At 49.9% G+C, this 19921-nt stretch overlaps 1 protein-coding gene across 19 annotated transcripts in view; it reads left to right on the plus strand.

Annotated features, from left to right (window-relative positions):
- NFIA (nuclear factor I A) overlaps window positions 1-19921 on the plus strand; it is a 422658-nt gene that overhangs the window by 384623 nt on the left and 18114 nt on the right. For 15 of the 19 annotated variants that reach the window (XM_064147002.1, XM_064147017.1, XM_064147006.1 and 12 more), the window contains one exon: window positions 571-2978. The exons of 3 other annotated variants lie outside the window; for them this stretch is intronic. In XM_064147002.1, coding sequence (XP_064003072.1) covers window positions 571-884 — 314 coding nt within the window. In that variant the 3' untranslated portion in view covers window positions 885-2978. Of the gene's footprint in view, window positions 1-570; window positions 2979-19921 lie in introns of those variants that run through there. One more of the 19 variants, XM_064147011.1, reaches the window with a different exon arrangement.

The following is a 19921-nucleotide window of genomic DNA, read 5'->3' on the forward strand; positions in this document are numbered from 1 at the left end:
AGTAATTTCATAGCTGTACATAAAAGCCAGAGATGCCTCACGTTTGAGTGAAATCAGTCAGACAGCACTGCTAGAAGTGCAATCCCAGCAGGGAAGTGCTCAGAGGGGTCCTTCTCTGGGATGGAGAGCGGTGCAGGTGGCCCCAGCACACTTTTCCTGAGCGCATGTCACTGCCGTCCTGCCTGGCAAGGAGCAGCCCAGTCCCCTATGTGTCAATATACCAAGGAGCAGCCCAGTCCCCTATGTGTCGATATGCCAAGGAGCAGCCCAGTCCCCTATGTGTCGATATGCCAAGGAGCAGCCCAGTCCCCTCTGTGTCGATATGCCAAGGAGCAGCCCAGTCCCCCATGTGTCGATATGCCAAGGAGCAGCCCAGTCCCCTCTGTGTCGATATGCCCATCATTTAGACCAAGCCTTTCCAGTGTCTAAAACCAAACTCTCGCTCTCTAAAACGTTTGCACATTTCTATGTTAAACATCTGCTTAGGTGGCTCTGAGACAGTGTGTTTTGGTGTTGTTCGTGTGCAATCTAGTGCCGCTTCCTCAACGCATGTGTCCCTTCCCTTCACAGCCTACTCGACACCCAGCACCTCCCCCGCAAACCGATTCGTCAGTGTTGGACCACGGGATCCAAGCTTTGTAAATATCCCTCAACAGACTCAGGTGGGCCGCTTTCGACTTCTCTGTATGCCTGCAGCCTCTTCTTCTTCAGTGTACTCTAACGTGTCCCCGCGGAGCCAGCTGCATTGCTGCTGTCACCTCACCCACATGGTCTCAGTAACTACAGCGAAATGTCACTTGCAGTTTGTTTGTCCGTTGTGTTTTTTGGGCTTATGTAGCAATAACGCTGCTTTCGTAACTGGAAAGATCTCTCTTGCTTTCTAAGATACCGGCTTCTAGCACACAGGGGTTTTTGTGTTCCTCTAGGACTGGGTTTTCAAAGACTTTTGCTCCAGCCTGCTCCCTAGGCAGTGCGTTTAATTGCACATACAAACAGAGCTCAGACAGACCCCTCAAGTAACAGCACACCTTAGTCCCCCACCAGATACAACTGGAGCCTGCCCCAACGCCTTCCGTGTCAAAAAACCAGTTCCTGGTTGGCCATCTGCATGGTGGGCTTTGAGCGAGCACGAGGTTCTGTAATTGCAAGCACATCTGTTTCCTTACACAAAGAGAAAAGAACTCTGGTCGAGGTAGGCCTATAAAGCTGGGTTAACTGAATCCATAGGCCTGCTATGGTCATATCAGGAGCTCGAGTAAACATTTGTGTTTCCTTAGGAGAAGGACGAGGTTTAAATGTGCTTTTTCCAAGCTATATCAAATTCCCAGGGTCGATTAAGAAAATAGTTGTTGGCAGTTTTGTTAGCAGCTAATTTGAGCCAGATGTTGAAAAAATTAAGTCTGTGCCTAATACCACGTTATCACGGGAGAGAAGGTAGAGAACAGCCAGCAGAACGACTTAAGTCTGTGCCTAATGCCACGTTATCACGGGAGAGAAGGTAGAGAACAGCCAGCAGAACAACTTAAGTCTGTGCCTAATGCCACGTTATCACGGGAGAGAAGGTAGAGAACAGCCAGCAGAACAACTTAAGTCTGTGCCTAATGCCACGTTATCACGGGAGAGAAGGTAGAGAACAGCCAGCAGAACAACTTAAGTCTGTGCCTAATGCCACGTTATCACAGGAGAGAAGGTAGAGAACAGCCAGCAGAACGACTTAAGTCTGTGCCTAATGCCACGTTATCACGGGAGAGAAGGTAGAGAACAGCCAGCAGAACGAGTGCTTTAGGACAACTCGAGTTTGTCGTCCTAGGTGATTGCTTGCCTACCTTACAACACTCCTAAAGGTCAGCAGCCAGAGAGATTTGTCAGTTGGGTTTCAGCTGGTCGTGATGACTAACAATCAAATAACTAGCAAACTGGGGAGCAGGACTCTTAGCTCTCCTAAGTTCTTTCTAATTGCTTATATGCATCTGAATAATTAGTGTGCAGATCAATGGCTGTCACATGCCACAGTCTCAGCACAAAGACAGACCCCTCCTTGCGATGACTTCGACACCTGCGCTGCCAATGACACGCAAGTCGCTCGTTGCTGGAAGTTTTCAGCTTCCAGGGCTGCAACCAGAGGCCTGTGAACACAATGTGTTTTCTTCCTATCTGGTCTTTGTGTACCATTTGTTAGGGGCTTTAGTTTATAGCTCTGTCGACAGCACAGGTTAAACTACATCGAATCTCCAACCTTCTCTGCATTAAATAGGGTCACAGAAAGTACACTAGCAGAGCAGGGCAGGGTTGTTTTAACCCATCAGAGCCTGATTTTCTTTTTTCCCCATGCCTGCACTCCACTTTTCAGTGCTCTTCCTTCATTCAGTTTGTGTATGTGACAAGTTTTCACCCGCCTTCACGTGTTAATCGTGTTCCTCCCGTCAGTTTGGAAGCTACTTGAATGCACAGAAATACACTGAAACTGGGAAACAGGAAAGTTAAGGTATCCTGCTTAAGCATTTGGTCTTTTCTTCGTAGCTCAGGAAACTTGAAACCCTTTGGAGAATGCTACTTACCTTTGCCAGAAGACTTGAAAAACTTCTGGCTGGTAAATTGATTCTGTAGTAAGGCACAACAGTATTCAGTCCCCAAAATATTTCAAACTTGCATCCTGCAGCCTAAGTTTGCCAGCTAAGTTTGTTGACTGTAAACCTTTACCCTCCTTATTTATGACTTAAATCATTTTAAAGTGCTCTAGCCTTACTTTAAGTGCTTCTATGTAATGCAGCATAGCGAATAACAATGCTGTACAGTGAAAAACAATACTCAAGCACAGCTTTCAATTAAAGTCAAACACGCTGCAGCGGGTAAGGAGACTGACTTCCAGTCTCTGACTCCAGCTGCATCTCCCTGCTTCTATACATCATTACACCACCACAACCCACTTGATACTAAATATATAATTTATCAGCAAAACTCACTACTTATTCATGAAACTGCTCTGGACTCGACTGTGTTTTAAATCAGAGAAGTGAGGTAAAAACTACTAACTGCAATGGTTTGGGATTTACTTAGCAAACAAAGGCATGCTTTTATACTCCCCTTGCAGGGCATCAGTGTACAGGACCATCAGCGAGGATACTTCCAAAATGAAAATGTAAAAAACACATAGAAGTGTGTTATTGAAAGCAGCTGGAGTGGCTGCTTTCCATCAGCATTTTTATGGTACAGTCGGAGTCAGCCTAAGATATGGGTCCTGAGGACCACTAACTGCCAGGCCACACAGCTCCCTTAGACAGGAGGAAGCGGTGAACGCTCAGAGCTTCTGAAAGCTGAGCTTAAGTAGAAGGGTTAAACAACCCTTTACTGCTTGGAACAACAAAATAAAAATGGAGACTGTATCTGAGCATCAGCTTTTTAAAAATTATGGCCCAGCTACAAGCCCTAAGGAAGCCTTTTGGTGGCTCCAGTTTTGTCCTCCAAATGGTCAGGTCACTTAACTTAGAGGCACTGGCTCCGCACCATCGTTACTAGTTTGCAAATGCCACAAAAGTGAGTCCGTGCACAGGGATGTGACAGCACCATTCAGCAGAAGTCACATTTCCCATACATGGGCATTCACAGGCTTTCCCACAACACTGGAATAAAGTCACAGACAAATGTGCAGCAGTGTGGCTGGATTTGAGCAAGGAGCATTCTGTCCTGGGTGGCTTTTAAACAACTAAACCCAGTACATGCCTTTCCTAATGGGCATTAGAAAAATTAGCAGTAGATGTCTCCATTAGCAGTATGTTCTGATTTTGTCACATTGCTTCCAACATAATCCCTGAAAGGAATTTTATGGCATTTATATAGTATTTTAGTTAGGAAAAGGCCATCTTCCTGTGTCAGCTACGGTTACAGCAGCATGAAAACTCCACAACAGAAAAGACCAAGAAATAGCCTGCTTTAAGTCGGGGGAGTTCTGACTCAGGAACAAAAGCCCCCAAAGGGCTGTTGGCTTTGTCTGCTTTTAGCAGCTCCGGAACTTTTCAGTGGGTTTGGTTTGTTCTCCTGCACTGCCTCTGCTCACCCCATCCATCAGGCTGCCACTCCAGCAGCTCACCACATAATTGTCCTATCTGGGGGTTATTTGAATCTAGATTTCTGTTTGAGCTATTAGAAGCAGCACTTGACTTGGCATCTTCTGTATATGTTGACAAAAAGGCACAGGTGTTGTAACCTTTGCTTGATAAATCATTTACTTTTGCTACTTGACTCGCAGGCAAGATGGGGGCATCAGCTTTTTAACTGCCTTTTCCACATGCAAATCAGAAATACAGTATGCCTGGGGTACCCAGGCTTTAGTTTCAAAAGCAAGCTGGTCTAGGTACCTCATGACTAAGTAATAGATACCTCTCTCGTATTGCCAAGGACTTGTAATAAGGAGAGTGGCAGAGGAATGGGAAAGTCCCATCACATTAATTAGGGATTAGCCTATCACCAGCAGCGACAATAAGAAAGGCTGCTGAGTTTTGGGTTGGTTTTTTTTTCCTAACCAAGAGACAAAAGTAATTGTGAAGCACATGATACATGCTCAGAGTACATGGAGCAGGTAACAGTAAAGAGGCAAGCTGCTCTTGGTGGCCAGAGTTTGCCTTCACTCCCTTCTCTGAACGGTGGTTGCTGATCTTTAATGCTGTCACTTTGCTCTGCAGAGCAGAATTCCTTTAGGGCTCAGCGTGCTGTGCGCACAGTGCTACAGCTCCACTTCACACTAAACCTTGTTTACTAGGCTGCGTCCTGCTTGCCACCTACTTACCCTACATCTTCCTGGAAACTGTACTTTGGATGCTAAAAACAGCTGCTAAGCAACACGTGCCCGCTCCAGCTAATCCCCGCTACCTGCCGGCAGCCCTGTGCTGGAAGGTTACTGGGAGGTTACGAGGATGCACGGAGCAAAACCTGCCTCCTGCTGCAAGCACCCAGGTAGAGGATCAGCTGCTTTACAACCTCTGAGAAACTGTATGGTTTTCTTCTCTGCTTGGGAGAGAGAAAGTCTATCATGCACCCTCTTGTCCAGCTGTTACTGAAAAACTCTTTAATCTAAACATGCTTTGTATTAGGTCCAGGCCAGATACTTTCTAAAACTTAGTTGAGCACAATATCAGATCTTTTATTTCCCTTACCTTCCTCTAGAAAACAATGAAACTGTTTTCTAGAAGTAGAAGCACTTCCTGCTTCTGCCACTACGTGACTGCAAAGCTGCAATCATATCATGGATAGTAAACCAAGGTCTTGCCTTGTCAGACTCTCCCCGGTGATGCTCTGGAGCCACTCTGCTACACCAGTGCTCAGGGTGGAGCTCATCTCTTATAAGACAAAATAATTCATACAATCATAGAATGGAAGGGGCCTCAAAGCTCATCCAGGTCCAACTCCCCACCATAGCCTGGGACACCTCCCACTAGAACAGGTCACTCAAGGCCTCATCCAACCTGGCCTTGAACACCTTCAGGGAGGGAGCAGCCACAGCCTCCCTGAGTAACCTGTTCCAGTGTCTCACCACCCTCACTGTAAAGAACTTCTTCCTAATATCCAACTTAAATCTCCTCTGCTGCTCTGCCAGTTTAAACCCATTACCTCTTGTCCTGTCATTACAAGACCTTGTCAATAGTCCCTCCCCAGCCTTCCTGTAGGTCCCCTTCAGATACTGGGAGGCCACTCTAAGGTCTCCTTGAAGCCTTCTCTTCTCCAGGCTGAAGAGCCCCAGCTCTTTTAGCCTGTCCTCACAGCAGAGCTGCTGCAGCCCTCTGAGCATCTTTGTGGCCCTCCTTGGGACTGGCTCCAACAGTTCCATGTCCTTCTTGTGCTGGGGGCTCCAGAACTACACACAGGACTTCAGGTGGGGGTCTCAGGAGAGCAAAGCAAAGCAAAATCCCCTCCCTTGCCTTGCTGGCCACACTGCTCTTGATACTTCCCAGCACAGGGTTGCTGTCTGGGCTGCACTCACACTGCAGGCTCCTGTTGAGCTTTTCATCAGCCCAGACCCCCAGGGCCTTTTCCTCAGGGCTGCTCTCAGCCATTTCCCACCCAGCCCAGATCTGTGCTTGGGATTGTGCTGACCCAGGTGCAGGACCTTACACTTGGCCTTGTTGAATGTCATGAGGTTGCCCTGGGCCCACCTCTCCAGCCGGTCCAGGTGCCTCTGGATGGCATCCCTACCCCCCAGCATATAACTGATGTAATTGAAACAAAAGGCTCAAACGTACCTAGCACACCACAACAGAGTATAAGACAAACCCCCAAAGTCTAAGAAGCTTATCTAGGCAGAAAAACAAGTATGAAAACCAGCAAGGTCAGAAGCACAGCCATGCTCTTGCCACCAGCCTTCTAGAGAGCACTGTACCAAAATACACATTGTGAAACCCATCCAGAGGAAGTCAGGAGGGGGAAATGGTCCAGTTCAGCAAAATGTTTACAGCGTAAGGAAATTGCTAACTTCTTTAGATTCTTCTTCCCTGAATTGGGCAGTGGTGTCTTCAGAGCTGCTTCTTTCAGGCTTGCATTTATCTCCAAAAACCCACCCTTTGCCTCAGGTGCATAGACGAATCTAATTGTACAATTGTTTGCCTTTGGAGAGACTGTTTTTACTTGTCCACAGTCCTTTTAGAGAGCAAACTGCAGCCTGCGATTTTTCACTGGCAGCATTTTAAAACAAAGGGCACGAGAAAAAAATGAGCTTGATGCTGTGTCCTGTAGGTTAGCAGATGTGAGCTCTGTCAGACTAAGGAGGGAGGCAAATTCCAGAGTAGATGGTCCTTCTGTGATAACAGCCAGTTACTGCTGCCTAGGCGCTTATTTCAGAGGAGTGTGGTGCAGTTGATGCCCCTCACCACGGCTGGAGGTGGCACAGGCAGGGGGGGAGGCAAGGAAGCAGCCTCGAAGGTAGCACGGCCCCAGAGCACACAGGACTCATAGATCAAAGTCAGCACCTTGCACAGAAGCTAATGCAGCTTCTCCAGAGCTACCGCTCCCGCAGCTGACACCGTGTAGCTGTTTTGTGCCCAGGTTCCATTGCCACCCTATGGAAGAAAGAAACCAGTGCACACATTTTGCTTCTGACACATGAAACATGTGCCCTGCTTCACAGGGATTTTCCATCTTTGCTTCTCACTGAACTCCTGCCACAGTGCCTTGCCCTTTGCACCGTCAGGAGGGGACGCAGCACTGCCGGGCTCCCCCACCACCCATGCTGATGTGCTTCGTTAATGAGTACCACAGCCTGCCTGTCTATCTCTGTCTCTGCACCCTGCTCATTCTCTCCACTTTCCCAGCTCCCAGGAATGGCTCTGACCACACAGGCCTGGCTCTCAGGGAGGAAGGGCAAGGTCAAGATCTGGTGGCACTGCTGCAAAGTGTGCCAACAGCTAATCCACCACTTCACTTTGTGTGGCAGTTCCTATTCAGAAGCGCATGGGGTGCCTGTGGCTCCTCTTACGTTGCAGTGGACGTGCAGAGGAACATGAGAGACTGCAGGAACAAGATCAGGCCTTTTATTTTGGAGTTCTGAGCAGAACTATAAACCAGGCCAGCACTATGTGTTGCTTAGATGACTGTTCCTCCCCAGGATAAGAATACTTAGCCTGAGGCAAAGCATGAGTGAAGGTAACACTAACTTGGAAGCATTTGTTCAAACCAGTTAAGCCTCCTGAGAATTACATATTCCATAATGTCCCTCAGCCAGCACACCTGGCTTTGGAAGAACCTTAACTGCAAAGCACTTTTAAGCAGACTTGACTGTCCCTTTCCTTTCCTTGGCCTGTGGCAGCAAATGTAGTAGTAGGTTCAGAACATCATTTCCACACCGGAATGATGTCTGTCCTGGGTAAAGAATAGATATTTCCAGAGTAGATACAAAATCACAGATGTGGGACTGCTGCTTTCTAGAGCTGCTGAAGTTAGAGGGATCTCTCTCCTTCCAAGCTTAGCAGAGATCTGACGATGGGAAGTGAGGGCTGCTCTCCTCCAACACCCAGAGCAGAGTTACACAGTACGTAAAGTCCCATCTGACTTTTACATTGCTCCCTGGCATACATGGACCCTGTTCCCTCATGGGTCTCTTTCCTACTAGAGGTTTGCAATAGACATAGCAAATGACAGACCCAAAACAGCGATGGAAATCAGAATCATTATAATGAACAGCTGAGCTCAGGAAAAGAGAAAGTTGTTTACCTGACCCTTAATTTATAGTAATTGCCTGGGCTGAAGGGCAGTGAAGAAGAAGGGACTGTTGTGGGCTTCAGCCCTATTATGGCAACTGGAAGTTTTGATCCTTGAGCAAAAAGTGTTTTGCTGCAGAATCAGTGGCACCAAGCTACTGATACGTGGCCTGAATGTTGGGGCTGTCTTCAGCCTTCCACCCTTGTGTGTGGCCTGGAGATGGCCCTAAAAACGTCACGTGAGTCTAGAGAGTCTGTATAGAAAATGTAGTGTCAATCTCTGTCAAGCCATCAGCAGGTCTCAGAACCTGAGAAGCTGAAAGAGGATTTCAGATCCTACCTTTGCTTTGTATTTTCCCATACTAAAGTCACTCTTCCCTTTTGTCAAAATCAGTCAAGGAAATGTTGGCTGAATCCTTTGCTGAGCTAAAATTGAGATGGTTCCACCATGATGGGAGCAAAGAGCCCACATGCAGCTGCGGTGCTCTTGATGTGCCCCTAATCACATAATAGCTCCGGAGCCACGTGTCCCCGGTGCAGCCTAAGTGTGAACGTGCTGCTCTGATCACAGTTGCTAATGACAGTCCAGAGTGTGCTCCACAGACAGGAGATACAAAGGTGCCCCAAAGTCAGGGTCACTCCTCAACTCCCATCCCCTTCTCTGCCTGCTCAGCTCAGCACACAAAGCCCCTTTAATTGAGCTTTCGTGCAGAGGGGCGGTATGAAGTTTCCCCCTCAGATCAGTTCTTACAAAGCAGCAGAGAACAGTGCACCTCAAGAAGAAAGCACACACTGCACTATAAAGGTAAAGATTCAGAGAGAACTTCCCAGTACCACTGTGTGGCCTTATCTTCAAAGTGGGCTGGAGCCAAATCAGTCGAGAAGTGCCTGGGTTAGTCCTCAGCGGGGAGGATCCTTTTTCCTCTGCTTTTTATTCCTCCTCCTTGCAGGCTCCGGTGAGCAGCTCAGCCTGCTTTTTTGGAAGCAAACACTAAGCATCTTATTTGCACCAGATAGAGCACACAGCTATTTACAATGGACACAGACAAATTTCCCAAACTAAGCAATTAAACTTATTGCTTGCTTTTTCTTTTTCCCTCCCCTCCTCACAATAAACAGGAAGCCTGTGCGTAAGGCACCCTTTCTGCGGGTTTTATGGCCATTACTTATGCTCCACAGTAGGGGAGAAGAGAGAGGAGAACTAAATGTGGGCCTGGTGGGAAGAGTTGGCAAATGCAGAAATATGATGAATGAGCTGGAGAGATTTAATTTCTTACTAAATTCTCTACAAGCTGTGTAACCTTTCTTTAGCTAAACAATTACTCTAAAAGGCAATGATTTTCTGTGTTTTCATTGAAAAGTCTTCATAATAACAATGGCCTATGTTCTCCTTCTTGAAGAACTTCTGCCAAAAAGCAGCTCTCTTTTTTCCATTCAGCAGGAAACTTTCTTTCATTTCTATTTTTTTTCGATCTCATATTCCCTGCTAAGATGGATTTGCAAGGCCCTCCACTTACTGCATGGGGCTGGGAAGAAGCTTCCCCTCAGGCCAAATCATTTTGGTCCATCTTCTCCGTAGAGATTCTTGCATCTTCCTTCCAAGAAGAGTACAACTGCCTTCAGAGACGTAATACCAGATGCAAGTGGCCACTTAAGCTGACAAAAAATGTCAGCTCCTGTGTTCTCAGGTACAGAGTAGATAGAAGGCCACTCCTAAGTTTGTTTTTCAGTGGACATTTGCAGTTGAGAAGGGGATGGGTAGCAACCTTGGTGATACTGTGATACTGTGATACTGTAACTTGGGAGCGGTGGCAGAGTCATCAGATCTTTAAATCCTTCACTCATGCTGCCAATACGCTTAAATCTGTGTGGGTGCTGATTCTGGTGGTACCAGAGAGTCCTGTGACTGGAGTATTTGAAGTGCAAAAGCTGGAGAGGGGCTTTTCCACAAGGGCAGGTAGTGAGAGGACAAGGACTAATGGCTTTAAACTGAAAGAGAGGAGATTTAGGTTCGATGTAAGGAAGAAGTTCTTCAAAGTGAGAGTGATGAGGCACTGGCACAGGTTGCCCAGAGAGGCTGTGAATGCCTCATCCCTGGCAACATTCAAGGCCAGGTTGTGTGGGACTTTGAGCAACATGGTCTAGTGAAAGGTGTCACTGCCCATGACAGTGGAGGTTGGAACTAGGTGATCTTTTAGGTCCTGGACAACCAAACCCATTCTATGACAACCCATGACAGTGGGGGTTGGAACTAGGTGATCTTTTAGGTCCTGGACAAGCCAAACCATTCTATGACAACCCATGACAGTGGGGGTTGGAACTAGGTGATCTTTTAGGTCCTGGACAAGCCAAACCCATTCTATGACAACCCATGACAGTGGGGGTTGGAACTAGGTGATCTTTTAGGTCCTGGACAACCAAACCCATTCTATGACAACCCATGACAGTGGGGGTTGGAACTAGGTGATCTTTTAGGTCCTGGACAAGCCAAACCATTCTATGACAACCCATGACAGTGGGGGTTGGAACTAGGTGATCTTTTAGGTCCTGGACAACCAAACCCATTCTATGACAACCCATGACAGTGGGGGTTGGAACTAGGTGATCTTTTAGGTCCTGGACAAGCCAAACCATTCCATGACAACCCATGACAACGGGGTTGGAACTAGGTGATCTTTTAGGTCCTGGACAAGCCAAACCATTCTATGACAACCCATGACAGTGGGGGTTGGAACTAGGTGATCTTTTAGGTCCTGGACAAGCCAAACCATTCTATGACAACCCGTGGCAGTGGGGGTTTGAACTAGGTGATCTTTTAGGTCCTGGACAAGCCAAAGCATTCTGTGATCTTTGGACACTGGAGGTGCAGCATGGGCAGTGCCCCTTCCTCCTGCAGAGCTGCACATTTGTTCAGACACAGCCTGCATACGTACACACACAAATCAAACACGCAGAAGGCAAGATTCTAGTTATGTGCCTCTCGCTGCTTTTACTTGACTTGGCTGATTTCCTGACCACCCCACGCCTGCCCCCAGCCTCCACTGCAGATAATGCTGTATTGGATTAGTCTGCCTCACTGCTGCATCAGGTCCCAGATCGATTTATTGACTCTGTCAGAGTGGCTACTACAGTAATTGTTACAAGAGCAGAATAGAAAGCAAGAATGTGTCCACATAAAATATAAAAATGACGTTTTGTTCGTTCTTTCCTCTTTGGCCCTATAGATCTTGATGTGTTTACACATTGGAGAGCACTTTACTTAAGTTAATCAGCTCCTTCTACATTATTAATTGCGACAGTTAGGGTGCTGCATGGCGGCAAAGGGATGACTGAAAACATTGATCTCGCGCTCTCGCTCAGCACCTAAGGAGGCTCTGTATTCCTTCCCCCTTTTGCAACTACTTTAGGCTACCATCACATCACATTTCCCTGACTGACAGCATGCCATCAATGCTGCTGATGTCAGAGAGGGGCAGAAAGATGGCCATGAGAAAGCAGCGCTACAGGCCGGGCACAGAGTGGCTGAGAGCAGCCAGGAAGAAAGGGACCTGGGGGTTCTGGTAGGGAGTAGCTGAAGATGAGGCAGCAGTGTGCCCAGGTGGGCAGCAGAGCCAATGGCATCCTGGGCTGGATCAGGAGCAGTGTGGCCAGCAGGACAAGGGAGGTTCTTGTGCCCCTGTGCTCAGCACTGCTCAGGCCACACCTTGAGTCCTATCCAGAGAGGGGTGATGATGCTGGTGAGGGGCCTGGAGCACAGCCCTGCGAGGAGAGGCTGAGGGAGCTGGGGGTGTGCAGCCTGCAGAAAAGCAGGCTCAAGGCTGACCTTATTGCTGGCTACAACTATCTGAAGGGAGGATGTAGTCTGGTGGGGTTGGTCTCTTCTGCCAGGCACCCAGCAACAGAAGAAGGGGACACAGTCTCAAGTTGTGCTGGGGAAGGTCTGGGCTGGATGTTAGGAGAAGTTGTTGCCAGAGAGTGACTGGCATTGGAATGGGCTGCCCAGGGAGGTGGTGGAGTCGCCATCCCTGGAAGTGTTCAGGAAAAGCCTGGCTGAGGCACTTAGTGCCATGGTCTGGTTGATTGGCCAGGGCTGGGTGCTAGGTTGGACTGAATGAGCTTGGAGGTCTCTTCCAACTTGGTTGATTCTATGATTCTAAGAAAGGAGAGTGCAGAGGTTCAGCAGCTTCTGTAGGCTTGGAAAGGGGTTGCTGGAAGTTGGTAATCACAATAATTACATGGCTGGCTTGATTTCTCTGTTTTGTAAAGAGCAATAATTTAAAAGCCAAGGTTTCCCAGGTGCTGAAGATTTGCAGAGATGGCACAATGAGACCTTTTAAAATGCAAGTAGAACATATATATGCCCTTAAAAAAAAGACATGCTGACTTTTTACAAGGGTTTTGGAAGTGCCTTTGAAAGACATTTCATGAAAGTTCAGCTTCTGCAGCTGATGTCTAGATGAGCTCCATAAATTCCACCCAGCCTGACAAACTCCAGTAGGTGTCACATGTGACCTGGATGGAAAAGGTCAGCAGCTGAATTTATTCCTCTTGCATTTAGTGGGACATTAAGATTTTTGCCAACTGCCATATATACTTTTTAACAATTCTGCAATCAATGGATTAGGACCACAATCTGCAATGAAGGTCAAAAATTAAAGGCCACAATCCCTACATCCTTCTCTGTGGATAGACATTAAGCTACCTCTGTTCTGAGAATCACCTTTTCTTAATGGCCTTAACACAGAGGTCACGGAATAAATAAGCTCCAGAGGTGAACACCTTACAAAACAGACCACCTTGCTCTGAAATTGGTACTAAATTTCATAAGAAGGGACCAAAAGATGAGAGGTCAGGGAAGGACTCTCCATTTTGCAGCAGATTTTGTGTTCCCTATGAGGAGAGGCTGAGGGAGCTGGGGTTCTTTAGCCTGGAGGAGACTCAGGGCTGACCCCGTTGCTGTCTATGACCTGAAGGGAGGCTGTGGGAGTTGGTCTCTTCTTCCAGGCAAGCAGCAAGAGAACAAGGGGACACAGTCTCAAGTTGTGCCAGGGGAGGTCTAGGCTGGATGTTAGAAGAAGTTCTTCACGGAGAGAGTGATTGGCATTGGAATGGGCTGCCCAGGGAGGTGGTGGAGTCGCTGTGCCTGGAGGTGTTCAGGAAAGTCCTGGATGAGGCACCTAGTGCCATGGTCTGATTGATTGGCCAGGGCTGGGTGCTAGGTTGGACTGGATGAGCTTGGAGGTCTCTTCCAACCTGGTTGATTCTGTGGTTCTATAATCCCAGAGACATGTAAATAGCATACAATGGACAGACTGAGCCTTGAAAAGAAACAGAAAAAAGACTGCAACTTGGTGAAAGGTTTAACAAAGGTGTCTGTCCTTAGCAAGGACTCCTAACAACAGGCTGAGCTGTAGCTTTCAAAATGTACCTGGTTTTAGTTTAGAACAACAAATCATCTTGGTTTAGGTGTCTGTTTTTATGGTATATTCTACTTTAACAGAGATAGAACTGGAAAAGTTTAATTTAAAACCAGGGTGAACAAAAAACAACTAATAAAATCCCAAAGGCTAAATGTGAACATATCTTGTAGGCTTCACTAGGTAGCCTTTAGTTCCTTGGGTTATTAATATTCAACTTTGAAAACAGTGCTGCCACGATAATCATAATATTTGCAGGCATATTCACTTGCATGACCCAACTCTTACATCACCTCTGCAAACAGTAGTTATTACACATGAAGAGATGCAGCTAAATACATTGCAGAAGCCAACAGAACCTAATTTTAATTATGAGTTAGGAGTAACCAAAGTCACTACCAATAAAATGCAACCACCTTTGAGGCTGAACACTGTCATTTCTGCAGTGCGTGGAGCTGCTCTAGAGAACTTCAGGCATCCTTTTGTGCTTTGCTGCAGTATCTTTATGAATAGGACAACAAAAAATGCATCTTTTAAAACAACAGAAAAAAGGAATGAAATTGGGAATTAATTTTTTTATGTGAGATTGGATATTTCCATCCTTGCTTGTGCTAAACAATCAGATTTGAGGTTTTGCAGGAACACTCACAAAATCAGCCAGGTCAGAAGACATCTCTGAGCTCAGCCAGTCCAACCTAGCACCCAGCCCTAGCCAATCAAACAGACCATGGCACTAAGTGCCTCATCCAGGCTTTGCCTGAACACCTACAGGGATGTCAGCTCCACCACCTCCCTGGGCAGCCCATTCCAATGCCAATCACTCTCTCTGACAACAACTTCCTCCTAACATCCAGCCTAGACCTGTCCTGGCACAGCTTGAGGCTGTGTCTCCTTCTTCTGTTGCCTTGTTGCCTGGCAGAAGAGCCCAATCCCACCTGGCTACAGCCTCCCTGCAGGTAGTTGCAGCCAGCAATAAGGTCACCCCTGAGCCTCCTCTGCTGCAGGCTGCACACCCCCAGCTCCCTCAGCCTCTCCTCACAGGGCTCTGCTCCAGGCCCCTCACCAGCTTTGTCGCCCTCTTGTGGACACCTTCCAGCACCTCAACATCTCTCTTGGATTGAGTAGCCCAGAACTGGACACAGCACTCAAGGTGTGTCCTGAGCAGTGCTGAGCACAGGGGCAGAAGAGCCTCCCTTGTCCTGCTGGCCACACTGCTCCTGATCCAGGCCAGGTTGCCATTGTCTCTGCTGCCCACCTGGGCACACTGCTGCCTTATGTTCAGCTACTCTCTACCAGCGCCCCCAGGTCCCTCTCTGCCTGGCTGCTCTCAGCCACTCTGTCCCCAGCCTGTAGTGCTGCTTGGGGTTGTTGTGGCCGAAGTGTAGAATCCTGCACTTGGCCTTGTTCAATCTCATCCCAGGCTGCCCATCCATCCATCCTGTCCAGGTCCTTCTGCAGGGCTCTCCTACCCTTCAATAGATCCACATCTGCTCTTAATTTGATGTCATCTGCAACCTTCCTGATGCTGGACTCAATCTCCTGGTGCAGATCATCAGTAAAGATACTGACCAGGACTGGGCCCAGCACTGATCCCTGAGGAACACCACTAGTGCCTGCCTGCCGACTCTTACACATAAAGTTCCTTGCTTGGCTCTTAATCTTTTTAAGGACTTTCTTGTAGTCTTTTGACTTAAAATTACATCTGTGAGTCCCTGGTATTGGACTCCACTGGACGTTTGTTGAAGTCAATGAAAATCTGTTCCTGGCAGGAGTTGAGTTTAGAAACACAACAACATTTTTGTTTAATTATAGTGGTGTTTTGCTTAGAGCTCTGTGCAGTAGAGTAAATCTAGTCTGTTTCAAAAGAGATAAAGGTTAAAATGGACAGTTTCTTCATGGGGAGGGCTTGCAGTGCAGCCATCATGTATTTCAAGAGCTTTTCATTTGTGGCTACAGATACTATCTCTCAGTGACTCCAAAGCAATCTTCCTTGGTGTAGAGATGGGTTCAGTTTGAGCATTTTCCCCAGTTTACTGGTCTTGTAGGCTATATCTGATAGTATAGGGCAGGTTACATTCCATCTGCTTCATTCCCAGCAAGGGACTTTCCATGGGCTCTTTATAACCTCGTTGTCTTCCTAACAGTAGAAACAAGGGCAGAATTTGTCCCAGCAGTGGTAGCTGCGTTATTGGTCCTTTGGCTGTTGCATGACTCAAAGCAGGGTTCAGATTCTTGTAGTGGAGGTTTTTCAGGAATACAAGGAGTAAAAGTCGTAATGCATCAAAAAGACAAGAGAAGAAGTAGGTGTGTGAGAGCTGTAATTCTCTCTACCATGGAGCAGTTTGCTTGCTGAGTACAGAGAGCCACTTCTATCCAGTCTGTTCTCAGAGCAAAAGCTCAAATTCAGTGAGTCATAAAAGCAAAGAGGCACCTTTTGACTTTCGGTTCAAGGTTTACATTAGTAATTTTGTGTTTTCTCTGTTAGTATTAATTAAATTGAGATAGTTTAATTAGTATTACTAAAGTCGGTCATTAGTAGTAATTCATTCTGCCTGCCATACTGCAGAAATATGATGAAGCAGAAGTAACTAAATTGTTTAATTTCCTCTCATTTAATGGCTTTACACTCCACCAGGACTTTCATTGGCATCTCACAGGATGTGTGAAAATCACTCCAAGCTAGGCCAAGACCCAGCTCCCCTTAGCCAACCATGTCTAATACATCCTTCCCCATCCAAAGGCAGATCATGTGCTGCAAAGTCTCTTCCCATTTCTCCTCTGGAAAGCTGGCTATCTCCAAAGCCCGAGGTGGCCTTTCCTTGCTCTGTGTCATGCCAATCCCAAGGACCCTGACAGGCCCTGCATGGGACTCACTGACCATCACGCCCCTGGTTGGAGACTCCCCACGGTGTAATGGGAGAGGTCCCATCACTGATGCCTGCAGTCGCTCGCTCCGGGGGCTGAGCGCTGGGCACGGTGCACTGCCTTCCATTTCTCTTAGAGCAGTTTGTTCCATTTAGCAAGGTACAAAGCATCAGGAGAAACCCAGACACAGAAGGGTTTTGTGTGCAGAAGGGGTTTTTTGTTCAGCTCAATGGCCTCTTGGCTTTCTTTTTTTAAGGAGAGATTTGGGTTCGTTGCTGACCTGATTCATTATTCCTCCAGCTCAGCATCTACTTCAATTTCGAGGTCAATGTGGCAAAAACACCAGAGCTGCCTTCGTGCCCCTATTTCTGTCTATGTTAATTTGGAGACTGGTTTTGATCTTCTTGCCCAGTACGCCTAGGACTTGCCAAACCCCCAATTCCTCTTCCCTTTCTGCGGTCTCCAAACCCAACTTTCCTCTGCCCACATCCAAACCCGTTCTGTTGTGATGGCCTCCTCCTGCTGGAGTCCCCAGCTCCCACGCTATCCCTCTGGCCGTCTGCACCTGCCCGGTGTGCACCCTGCCAGCCCCACTGCTCCTGCTGCCCACAGCCCCATTCCCTCTCGGCTCTCTGCCAACTCATGCCCCCTATTTTCTGCCCTGTTTTTATCAGGCCGTGCACGCCGCCTTAGCTCTCCCAGCGGGGCTGCTCATTTGTCTGCTTCACGCACAGACACCCACTGTGGGCACCGACCAGGCTTCGGGGGGCATTTTGGAGGGAGCATTCACTTTCCCCTCCAGTTCAAGTTATTCTCTCCCCTCGCTTCTTCTGAAGTACTCCCGGGGCAGTCAGGAAAAGCAGCTGAAAATTTCCTTTCGTACCCCGCACTGCAAAGCAAAGAGCCAGAGCCTGTGCGGCAGCTCGCCGGCCGAGCAGCCCGTCCCGCCGGGACCCCGCAGCCCTGCGGGCCCCTCGCACAGCTCCAGTTGCTGCGCTGCTCCCTGCCAGCCTGGGGACCGGGAAGGAGAGTCCCAGGAGCGAGCCCCCCGAGCGGCAGTGTACGTGCGTGTGTGTGTGTGTGTGTGTGTGTGCGCCCAGGCTGTCTCGCTGCAGACCCAGCCTGGGAGGCCCAGCCCGGGGGTTGGTTTTCTTTGGATGACTTTCCCTGATTTGTCTTCAAGCAAGGAAAGTTAAAGAAACTTTTTTTTTCCTCTGGGGGGGGGCAGAACGGTGGTCGCAGGGAGATTATTTTTGCAGTCCTGGGGCAAGGCAAAACTGCTGAGGTTTTAGGGGTGTTTTGCTGGCCTGAGGAGTGCAGGAGCTGGCTTAAATTGACTAAAAGTGTAAGTACAGTACAGGGGACTGGGTAAGGAGGAGTTCTGCAGAGGCAACAAAACCAGAGCACAATGAAGAATAGAGCGGGTTACGCCGCGGTGAAAGTATGCACTGGTTGTTATAACACCGAGCCTCCAGAATAAATTATGTCCCTTTAAAAAGTAATACTTTAACTGTGCAGCTATAGAGAGACAATTAAGACGATATTGTTCTCCTCATTTCCCTCCTTCCCGCCTCCCCCCCCCCCCCCCCCCCCCCCAAGCGCCCCCCAGCCCCCCTTTTCCTCCCTCTCTCTGCAGTAGCTCTGTGGAAACTTTTAATGCTGCAGCTTGAAACTTGGGCCTCTGGGTCTAAAATGCCTGAGAAAGCACTGCGGGCTCTAACTGTAAAACATTCCTTCGGCGGGCCCTGGAAACAGGGCGCGCTGGCGCAGGCGAGGTTCAGAGGGATCACATGTAAATGAGGGCTGGCTGCAGGCTCCCGAGGAGCGGTTCATTTCGCTTAAACCTGAACTTGAACTTGCCAACACGCTGCCGGAGCCCGCACGGCCACATCGCGGCCGGCAGCGGCTGGCAGCCAGGGCTCTGGGCTCCCTGTGCACCCGCCGCCAGGGCTGGGGGGTCCCCATGCACCCACACTCGGGGCTCTGGGCTCCCTGTGCACCCGCCGCCAGGGCTGGGGGGTCCTCATGCACCCACACTCAGGGCTCTGGGCTCCCTGTGCACCCGCCGCCAGGGCTGGGGGGTCCTCATGCACCCACACTCAGGGCTCTGGGCTCCCTGTGCACCCGCCGCCAGGGCTGGGGGGTCCCCATGCACCCACACTCAGGGCTCTGGGCTCCCTGTGCACCCGCCGCCAGGGCTGGGGGGTCCTCATGCACCCACACTCAGGGCTCTGGGCTCCCTGTGCACCCGCCGCCAGGGCTGGGGGGTCCCCATGCACCCACACTCAGGGCTCTGGGCTCCCTGTGCACCCGCCGCCAGGGCTGGGGGGTCCTCATGCACCCACACTCGGGGCTCTGGGCTCCCTGTGCACCCGCCGCCAGGGCTGGGGGGTCCCCATGCACCCACACTCGGGGCTCTGGGCTCCCTGTGCACCCGCTGCCAGGGCTGGGGGGTCCTCATGCACCCACACTCAGGGCTCTGGGCTCCCTGTGCACCCGCCGCCTGACTAGGGGGTCCTCATGCACCCACACTCGGGGCTCTGGGCGACCTGTGCACCCGCCGCCTGACTAGGGGCTCCTCATGCACCCACACTCAGGGCTCTGGGCTCCCTGTGCACCCGCTGCCAGGGCTGGGGGGTCCTCATGCACCCACACTCAGGGCTCTGGGCTCCCTGTGCACCCGCCGCCTGACTAGGGGGTCCTCATGCACCCACACTCGGGGCTCTGGGCGACCTGTGCACCCGCCGCCTGACTAGGGGCTCCTCATGCACCCACACTCAGGGCTCTGGGCTCCCTGTGCACCCGCCGCCAGGGCTGGGGGGTCCTCATGCACCCACACTCGGGGCTCTGGGCTCCCTGTGCACCCGCCGCCTGACTAGGGGGTCCTCATGCACCCACACTCAGGGCTCTGGGCTCCCTGTGCACCCGCCGCCTGACTAGGGGGTCCTCATGCACCCACACTCAGGGCTCTGGGCTCCCTGTGCACCCGCCGCCTGACTAGGGGGTCCTCATGCACCCACACTCAGGGCTCTGGGCTCCCTGTGCACCCGCCGCCAGGGCTGGGGGGTCCTCATGCACCCACACTCGGGGCTCTGGGCTCCCTGTGCACCCGCCGCCAGGGCTGGGGGGTCCCCATGCACCCACACTCGGGGCTCTGGGCTCCCTGTGCACCCGCTGCCAGGGCTGGGGGGTCCTCATGCACCCACACTCGGGGCTCTGGGCGACCTGTGCACCCGCCGCCTGACTAGGGGCTCCTCATGCACCCACACTCAGGGCTCTGGGCTCCCTGTGCACCCGCCGCCTGACTAGGGGGTCCTCATGCACCCACACTCAGGGCTCTGGGCTCCCTGTGCACCCGCCGCCTGACTAGGGGGTCCCCATGCACCCACACTCAGGGCTCTGGGCTCCCTGTGCACCTGCCGTCAGGGCTAGGGGGTCCCCATGCACCCATATTCT

Source organism: Pogoniulus pusillus, chromosome 8, assembly GCF_015220805.1.
Source record: "Pogoniulus pusillus isolate bPogPus1 chromosome 8, bPogPus1.pri, whole genome shotgun sequence".
In the NCBI taxonomy this organism is placed as follows: domain Eukaryota; kingdom Metazoa; phylum Chordata; class Aves; order Piciformes; family Lybiidae; genus Pogoniulus; species Pogoniulus pusillus.